Genomic DNA, 10,751 nt, shown 5'->3' on the forward strand with positions numbered 1-10,751 from the left:
GTCACACACACACACACACACACACACACACACACACACACACACACACACACACACACACACACACACACACACACACACACACACACACACACGGTGTGCGTAGGCTACGGTAAAGCCTAGTCCAACGATGTATTTCAGGGACTCTTTCCCTTTAGTAAGGCGAGGCTGAGCGTTTGTCGATAGCTCTCGAGTCACAGTCACGTGGTTACGTTTCCCCAGCATTATTGGTCAAAGGCACGTGTCTGGGATAGCGGTGGCGACGTCACTCGGGGGCTCGTATTGAAAATAAGAACAAAACTCCAGAGTGAGAGTATTTCAGGATCAGTTAGAAGCCTCTTTATTTACCCTTAGTTTAGTTTAGCCACTGTTATTGATCACAGTGCAAACGGATAGCTCTTAATTGGATGCGCAAATGAAATATGGTGTATAGCTCTATTTTATTTGACACCATGCCGATATAGCCAAGATTTGGTGGGAATATATATGACAAAAAAACTATGTTTTTCTCAAAGGACACTGCTGCAAGAGTTCGCATGGTGTCCAATGCACTCAGCAGTAGTATTTGAGTTTTTTCCTTCTTTTTTTTTTATTTTTAACTCGTAAATAATTTTTTCCTAAGTTATTTTTTCTTTAAATTCTTCGCGAATTGTATTGCGGGGGAGCAACAAAGGGGTTAAAGTGAATCAGTATGGAAGAAAATGATCCCAGCATCAGAGACGCGGAGCGGCAGGAGTCAGAGGATGAGTCCATTAACAGAGACATCCTTCCCCTTTTGCAAGCACCTGGAAACCCGCCGCCGCAGATCCCCCATCGAGTCACCAATTTCTTCATCGATAACATTTTACGACCGGACTTCGGCCGGAAAAAAGATGGAAACAACACAGCCCGCGACGAAAACATCAGTTTGTTGTCCGGAGAGAATCACAGCCCGGCAGCGCCTCGGACGGAGCCGGTGGGCAGCACGGAGGGAACCTCCACCCCGCATACGGTCACCGCCGCGAAGAAGCCAGCATCACCCAGCCAAGAGTCCCTGAAACCCCGCGGGGAGAACGGAGACCAGTGCCTAAGTTCAGACTCAGACAGTTCCCAAGCCAGCACCAATCCATCAGCCAAACAGCCTATGCTCTGGCCAGCGTGGGTGTATTGCACCAGATACTCGGACCGACCTTCGTCAGGTAGGTTATACCGTGAGACCATGCATGCATATAGGCCTATATACTTATATCAGCCTATCCTGAAATAGCCCGTAACACTGACCCAGAAATGCATTGACCGAGTTCGCAAAGTAGGCTAGAGCAGAGCAGCCAGGGCGAAACGTGTTGCACTTGCTCAATGCCGACAATATTATGCCTATATGGCACACTAGAAAAAATACTCATTTCGTTGATGGGGTTTCACAAATATGATTTTAATTCCATATAAGTGCAAGTGTAGGCCTATTGCGAACAAAAACATTGTTTTAGTCTTTACATGTCAAACATGATATGGGATGGGAGTAGCATAGCACCAGCCTACCAACCAAATAGTCCGTAAGCTTCTGATGAGCTGATGAGCTTCTGATACGATAGTTTTAAACTATCGGTATAACAGCACTTTAAAATTGTGAATTTATTGTTGGCTACATTGTGTGCGATATCATCTCCTTAAATTGTTTTATTTACAAATATAGGTCTACATGAAAAAAGAAAAAATATCAAGTTTAAAGAACGGATTCGTCACATCTTTCCGAAAAAGTTATTAATAATCTTCAACCTACTCGTGTGGCTGGGTCCGAGCATTGTCGCGCATATTAATCCTGGGTAAACGGTCGCGCACAGAACTGTGCGTTTCGTATCTTTTCTCAGAAAGAGTCAATTCTTTTGGTACCAGTATAGTTTTGTTTGGGATTAATTAAATATGCAGCATGCTTTGACAAGGGATGGCCCCATATGTCGGTCATATAGCCTTTAATAGCCTAGGCTATTTAGCTGCAGTGAGAACAGATTGTGCGTTCATAATATCACATCTTTATTTAGATAAACTATTATTTTGTACAATCAGTACAATGGTATATGTTTGCGTTTTAAATAGATTGTTTTAATGTAGCCTATCTATAGTACGGCATGTTCTCATGCATTATGCAACACGCCAGAGTATAGCCTATAACATGGCTATACAGCAGATTCTGGCAACAAATGTGCTGATGTGGGAGAATCGCGTTACTGGTTTATCTCTCAAATGATACCTATCATACCTTATTGCATTCACCAAATATTTTGCGTTGAAACAACATATCCGAGTGGAAGATGCATGCACCTTTAGATTAGCTATACTATACCAAATCGCATTGGCTCGGCCTCGGTGTGGATGGAAAATGAATGTATCGTCCACTGATCAAATTCAATTCCCTTTTGAAACCGTTGGAGTGACTTAAAAACAAATTCACCAATACAGATTCTTGCATAGGCCTATTCGCCTATATAATACTCACTGGTATACCTAAATTAGGCTATAGCCTATACCAACTTTAGCTGGCAAAAACATTGCTTAAGCTGTCAACAATAGTTGCATTGATGCAAGCTTATCTCAAAAAAGGGTTAATATTGTCTACTATAGACGTATGCATTTGAGTGTGACAGAAAGCGAAGGAGGGAGGGGGGAGAGAATGGGAGGGGAGAGAGGGAGAGAGAGAGAGAGAGAGAGAGAGAGAGAGAGGGAGTCATGACTCGTATATTGTCTTCATTCTCGCAGTATCGTGAAAATGTTTCACAAAATTCTTTCTCCATTTGTGCACCATTGCAAAGTTGGAATGATATCAAATAAAGCCACATGACATTTTGGCTAAGATGTCTGATTTAATAGCCAGGCTGCAAAACGTTTCCAACACACTGCTGGATGTTATTTTAGGCTAGAGAGCTACTTTGGCGTGCTTTAGTGGAGCCTACGTCCATTAAGCCTAATATTTAATTTAGTTGATGTGTGAGCTTTCTATTGGTGTTTAACATTGGTGTTTTTCTTACACCATATAGGGCCAAGATCTCGAAAACCAAAGAAGAAGTCAGCCAGCAGCAGCAGCAGCAGCAGCAACAACAGCAACAGCAACAGCAAGGAGGACAAGCGACCACGGACGGCCTTCACAGCGGAGCAGCTCCAGAGACTAAAATCCGAGTTCCAAACCAACCGCTACTTGACGGAACAGCGGCGGCAGAGCTTGGCTACAGAACTCGGCCTTAATGAATCTCAAATCAAAATCTGGTTCCAGAACAAGCGGGCCAAAATCAAGAAAGCCACCGGCACTAAAAACACACTGGCCTTGCACCTGATGGCACAGGGACTGTACAATCACGCTACCACGTCGAAAGACGACAAATCAGACAGCGATTGAGCTCGACGAGGATAGGAAAAATCGTATCAAGCCTACAATGCAATAATTTCATTGAAAGAAGGGCCAGTGTATAGACTATACCAGCATAAATTGATGAAAACAAATTATATAGATATTTCTGCAATATCATGTCTATAAAAAAATATGTATAAAGGTATTAGGTATATGTTTTCACTGTATGTATGTTTTTTTCTCTTTTTGTTTTTATAAATGCTTATCATTTTCATTCTCCATTCAACTGGCACGTGACGTTTTAGATCTGTCAGTGAAGTTAACTTGCTTAAGTCCAAAGAATATTTTCTGCTGCATCCAGGCAACTGTGAATTTAAATAAATGCTAACAAGATTTTTATTTCCATGGTTATTGGTTTTATTAGTGTTTGGTGTAAAAATGGACATATAGCAAGGGTTTTTTGAGTGTCAGTTGCAGATCAAATTTGACAGGATGTGAATTTTGATAAATGTTTTTTAATCCACAGAAGCAGTTTATAATATCATAGGCCTAAGTGACCGAGAGGTATAGCGATGTATTTTTCTTTTTACGTCATAACAAAAATGCTAACTGGCCTATAGCTTATTTGTATGTGGTTACTTGTCTCATAGCATCTAAACAAAGATCATTTCCTTTCAAGATGTGCGTCTTCAAACGTCAAACCAATGCGTGAGTGCAGCTATAGTTTTAAAAGAGCAATATAAGTCTAATTTTCTTTTGTAGCTAAATATTTTCGACGATTTATTGCTGCCCATGAAAGTGATCAGAAACAAATGTGTAGCATAGCCTATTGACAATGATGATTGCCCACGCTTACATTCTTGACTACTTTGTGTCAAAAGCAGGTTTTGGGACGTTCTTATTAAATCTGTCTATATACATTTTTTTATTACATATCCATATATCATAAAAAGATGGAAAATCAGTTAGTGGCTGTATTACAAATGTTTGGAAATCTCTTATTGTTGTTGAAAAGACTTCATATGTGTATTTATATAGATTATATTATTGAGAAAAAAAATCTATCCAATGACCAGTGTTGCTTTAGAGTAGCTATCTGAGGTGTTTACACTGCTTGTTTATCTTGCAATAACTTTTTTTTTTGTGAATGAAAATAGTTTATGGGGCCTTTGCATGAAAGCTGCAATTTGTTGTACTTGGGCAAATAACTGTGTTTATAAACTCTGGTCTTTGTTGACAGAAAGTATGATGGAGATATGTTATAAGACTGTATCCATATACCAAATTGTGGACTTTTTTGCCTTTCAAAGTGTTTTGTTGTGCATCTGCAAAAAGTGTGTATGAATTAAAAATCCACCAAACAGAACACACTTTGCCTTAAAGTTCACTCTTGAACTTTTTATGAAACAGAACTGTGCCGAAATCAGAGAAGCAAGTATTACTTCAAATGCAGACTATTCAAGTTTATTGCCTTTATGAAAACTGCTGGTATGACATTATGAATTTACTCATCAGCGTATATCTATCTATATGAACATGTTTAAATAAAATTACAACACAGAGTTGTAAGATACAATGCTATTTTTATTTTATGTTGGAAGTATTCTTTGGTATAAATGTACATACTTTGTATAATGTATTAATTGTGTAATTAACTGCCTCCTGGAAAAACTGGAAAAGAAAAGTAAATAAACTTTGAAGATTATACACATACACACCGTTTTCCAGCATCTTCATGTAGATCAAGGACCCATGCATGGCACCTTGTCAACAGAGGCAGAAACGAAAACAAATAATAGGCAAAACTGATACACTAATGAGCTCTTAAAATTATGTCAAAATACACACATTTATTATTATTATTAAATGAAAAATATACATCAGAAAACTTTGCATCTTGCAGAACAAGTTTTAGATCAGTGTTGTTTGATGTCATACTCTATACACAAACATAATCACAAACATCAGTAAATGGCCCTACCATGACAATCCTTTAAATGCAAACACCCACACATACTGTAGTGTAGTATATGGGGCGGTGAGGATCACATTTATGCTGGATCAGTTTCATAGGTTTTCACATTTGAAAGCATTTGCAATTGTAGCACAACAGTGTGCGAGGGGAAGCCTCGAACAATTCCCAGGCGTGTTGCTTCCACAATGCCTTATCTGCATTTCCATACTTGCGCCGCTAGTCTTCAAACGCCATGTCTAACGGCCAGTGACTAGCATTATAGGGGATAGGGTAGTCTTCGAGACGGCCAGTCTCCCTTAACCGCTCCTGAAAAGAGAGCCTGCGCTTCTATCACGAGGCAGGAATGGATAACGAAAGGCGAGAATGAGAGAGTAGGAGAGAAAGAGGGAGAGAGGGAGGGAGGCAGGGAGGGAGGGAGAAGAGAAAGAGCGCAATGAAGGTCAGAGCCTGTCATGGCTGCAGGTGGCTGGTTTCCCCCCCGCCCTTAGTAACCCATTCTCCACACACAGCTTTCTCACCCACCAACTCACACACTAGTCGCTTCCCCTTTCCCCTCCCTCTTGCTCTCTCTCTCTCTCTCTCTCTCACACACACACACACACACACACACCCAATGCTGATTCCTACATGCATACTGCAAAATCCATAGTGTTAATTTAACCCTGGGAATGGACTCGTAAGTGTCTTCTACACTCTGGATTTTATAGTGCCCCCCTCCGCCAACACACACACACACACACACACACACACACACACACACACACACACACACACACACACACACGCAACATTGGCCCCCCCACCCCCACACATACATATAGCCAGATTCATGCACATGTACAAAGCCCTGTTGATTTGATTTCTACCTTCATTCCATTTTCCAAGAGCAACTTTCATCAAAATTGACTGAAAAGTTCCCAAAAGTTTTTATTGTATGAATAACATGAAAACAACGGATAAAGGTCTAGGGCTATACATATACGCCATGTGAGCAAATACTCCCAAAAATAAGACAGGCTTATCTGAGAACATTTTAACTCTCAAGTCTCTGTGGGTCATATGGTCAAGTGATTTGGCTTCAGGGTTCTTATGTCTCAAGTTTTACTCTTAGTTTAAACTTTATGCATCTGGGCCATGGAGACAAAAGAGATCCGTGTTGTATTATTCTACCATATGTAGTACAATTCTTGAGTTGTAGCCTTTTTGAACAGAATTTCACAGAATAAGATACCAGTTGAGATCTAAAGGTGAAACCATCAAAACTCAAAAGTATGCAGAAAGAGTCAATCCCAAGGATTGTTAGAATTTGATTGTAGTAGGCCAAAACTTTCCAAAAAGAGCAAAGTCCACCCGGTGTAAGTGAGAGGAAAGCTAAACAGATCACAGAAGTATCAGTGTCTATATGTTCAAACACAAAAGGTCCATCCTGCTATGACCTATCCTATACCCCTCTGTCCCCCCGTACCCCTACTGTGTCATTTACCCCCAGTTTCTAAACGCTTCCTACGGACTGAGTGGAATCTGCTCAGAGGTGCCTGGGCTTTGTGGCGGAAACATAATTAAAGTGGTGAAAGATGTAAAAGGTAGAGAATGGGGATGACATCAGGCCAATTTCACACTTGGCACTCGAATGGCTAGGTCCAAGCCAGGACTCTTGCCTCGCAACGTAGATCAAAGCCCACTGTCATCGCACCAGTGCAGGAGAAAGGACACCTAACTATGCTAATCCCCAGGACGAATATATTTTAATCTTGTTAGAATACAAGTTAATGCTGTGGCTCAGTGACTGAACGTTTTCGGCAAAGATGAGAGCCAGAGACAGAACCACTTTCACCATTTTCTACATGAGCTGCCCCTGTACAGCACTGGCCAAACAGACTGGTACAAGCTTCTTTTGGCCAAATTCAAAACTCATCAGCTGCATCTATGGAGCAGATACCATTCATACACAGAAGCAACTGTTTTCATTACGAACAATGTCGGAAACAAACATCAATCCCAGTAGATGTGTCAGTGACCCTGTCTGAAACCCCACCAGGTCACCTAACATGCAAAGGAAATGAGGATTTTGTGGTCTAGTTTGTCCTCTCTCACACCGAGCGCTCCTTTCTCAATAGCACCTTGGTAACCCTTGATCTCTCATGGAAGTCAGGGCGCTGGGGCCTGCAGAAGTTGACTGGCCAGACAATAGCAAGCGGATGCTTTCTGGAAGAGTCACACTCAGGCAACTCTCATTTCACACACCGTGTTTGAGTGAACCTTGTTAAATAGAAAAGTTGTAGGAATTTTCAATCAAGTAGGCTATCCTTTTCTTGCTCCAGGAGCAAGGAAATGCTATTTTTGAGGGTAGCCTCGCTAGCCCCTCCTATGTCCAGCTTTGAGGGTTTGTGTAAACGCAAACATTGAAGACAAAAGTGTGTAAACACAAACATTGAAGACAAAAGTGAGGAAGCAAATTGTGATGGGTCCGAATGAGATGATGTATGATGACGTATGATGGTAAGAGGGCCCCTCACTTCACATGTGTGTGATTTCCCTTCCTGTGTGTGTTATATACTACTAAGAGTGGACATTTGTGTTCTTCAAAGGCAATGAACGATAATGTGACATGGCATGGTAAACATCACCCATAACTTCAACTGGTAGCTCTGCGCTATATCGCATTCGGTTAGTGATGGACAAATCATAGGCAGGCAACAAAGACTATTGTCACTTGATAACCACTTGAAAACAACAGGAAATGCTTTTAATCAAAATCGGTTTAAATCCCTCTTTAAATGAAAGTTGCAGCAGTTGTTTTTTCAATCCAACATATTTTTCAGTGGATTACACCAAATATAAAGTACTGGTGAAATTACTTTGTAATAATAAGGTAACGGACAGCAAATAACAGTAAAACAGCCCAAACTCCTGTAACACCCTTCAAGGCGATTTTGTAGAAAGAGAAGGTCACAGCTGAAACTAATGAGAAATGATGAAAGGATACATTAAAAAAACAGTTTTCCATGAACTGATGAACGTGATGGTTCTGGGGGGACATCCTGAAACAAGTACTTATTATGTCAAGGAATTAGAATGAATTGTCTGATATCTTTTCACTGTCCCACAATGAAAATGTTATGAATTTCAATGTTATTGAACACACAAATAATAGCAATACCATGAAGGTTGAAAACCCAACATAATTAGAGACATTTAAAAGTTAAAATGTTAACTGTTAAGTACCCAAATTACATAAGTGTCATAAAGAGTTAATTGTGTTCTGAAATATATATTCATACTTACCCTATTATTTCTCTCTCTTTGTTTTGCTCACTATAGTACAAATTATACATTTGATACATCAATGATACAGTGTTTTCTTGAAATGAATCTGTGCTGTCATGTTATACCTGGCGTATTTGACTGCAGTTTGATTTGTCGGGCAAAACAGAGCTAGACAGGGTCAAGGGCAAATCCGACTCACCTCAGGCCCCCAGGTCTCTCTGGGAGCTGGCCTGTCACTCACTCTGTGGTTAAGCATCATGGCTGACAGAGGCACAAAGAGAGAGCTCGATGCTGCATCAACACCAGCAACATCATCACCCAAACCTATCCTTGGAATGACATCTTCCTCCTAGTCAACCACCCAACCATCCTCTACGCTGGGGGGGAAACAGAGATGCACATTCACATAAACAGCCAATGAAAACATGTCATAGCATGAGCAGGGATGACTAAAAATAGAGACTTTCTTCTATCCCCGTTTGAACCTACCGTATATGATTTTCAACATATGGTCAGTGCATCCTATATGGATATTAGTCACAACTGCACTGCAGCCTTTCTGTATAGGTTTTAATTCAATGACGGCGATGCAAAGAAGGAAAAGGATAACATTTTTCGAAGGGTTATTGAGACTGGATTTACAGTAGAAACATCCGCAAACCATTTCATATGGATCTCTCGCTCATTAACACAGCATGTGTTGTGTTTAATTGGTATAAGGCGATGTATAGAACCATTTGACAAAGAGCATAGGATTCCCATGATCAAGGTCCATACTATTCTACTCCAAGCATGATTTGTTCATTAAAAATGAATAGTATTCACAGAGATACAGTGATACTGTATGGACAACTTTGGAATACAAATGCTGCAATGTACCATACTGACAGGCAGGCCACATGCTATGATACCGCAGAAAAAACCCGTCTGGATTATGTTATAAAGTGCAAAAAAAAAGTATAACTAAACATATAACACCGCCCATATTCAAGTGATACCGCTCACTAAATTGGATGAGCTGGATTCTTAAGTTAACATGAATAACACAAGATTTTACTTCGAGTCTAACGCCTCTATTTAACAGGTAAATGTGTGTTAGTGAAGGAAAATAAGGCAATCCATATATTTAAGTAACTCAGAATGTTCTGTATGTACTCACAGCTGAGAAAATATTTTACCAAATGAAAACTTTGTTCCCCAAACCCAGTAACTTTATGTGGTCCCAATAATACCCACTCCCTGGAGAACTGTACAACAGCACCAAAAGCTCAACTCCATAATTTGGCATTCCAATAAATGGCAGCCTGCCAAAGCACATGGCAAAAGGTTCCCAAAATCTTTCCATTCTCCAATTCATGACCATGCAAATTAACAGGGCACACTGTACTACCACCATTCACTGTAGGCAAACGACACTGAAAAATGCACGGCTGATTTAATCCTAATTCAACATCCTAAAATGTGCCATTTATGTTATCGTATCATAATAAAACCAACTGGACATACAGTAGTAGAAGGCATATAAGCATATAAGGACGGCCTATGGCTCAGTCGAGTGTGCCTTATCCCATCGTAGTGGGCGTTTTCCCCTCATGTTGCTGCATGGTGCCATTTTACTGTTCCATGAGTGGCAGGCGAGAGGGCGGGGTGGCAATGGCAGCCATGATGGCGGAATCACAACACCCACTGCACAGAAACAGCTTCTGTATCCGCTGCTGGCTACCGCCATGGAGATATGTTCTAGATTCATCAAAGACAATTACCATCATCAGGCTACATTGTGATTCAGGACAACGAATGGCTGCTGTATTTGATATGAAATAGAGAATAGCACGAGCACAAACAATATGCCATTATGCACGCCGTTAAATATTTCTGAAATTATTGACCAAAAATAAATGTTTATCATGTAGTAACTGCAAGAATATCCTTAATGTAATCATATTAAATGTTATGGCCAAAATGAGAATCATGATAATTATGCCTGAGCCACACTAGACAGAAATGTTTAAAAAAAATAGCAAATGTACAGTAATATAATATAATATATATATATATATATACACACACACACACACACACACACACACACACACACACACACACACACACACACACACACACACACACAGTGTATATATCTGTACTTTTCTTTTCTTTTTTACTTTTATGAAGATTTTATACGTTATC

The 10,751-nt window shown here is 40.3% G+C and overlaps 1 protein-coding gene across 1 annotated transcript; it reads left to right on the plus strand.

The window, feature by feature from the left end:
* Window positions 1–691: 691 nt before the first annotated feature.
* en2a (engrailed homeobox 2a) lies at window positions 692–3,367 on the plus strand (the record flags this gene model as incomplete). The annotated part of the gene is made up of 2 exons (XM_080793568.1): window positions 692–1,178; window positions 3,012–3,367. 2 exons carry the CDS (start codon window positions 692–694, stop codon window positions 3,365–3,367), a joined length of 843 nt encoding a protein of 280 aa, XP_080649694.1.
* Between the last annotated feature and the right edge of the window lie 7,384 nt (window positions 3,368–10,751).

Source organism: Protomyctophum bolini (assembly GCF_963924005.1).
Source record: "Protomyctophum bolini genome assembly, chromosome: 21".
Taxonomy (NCBI): Eukaryota; Metazoa; Chordata; class Actinopteri; order Myctophiformes; family Myctophidae; genus Protomyctophum; species Protomyctophum bolini.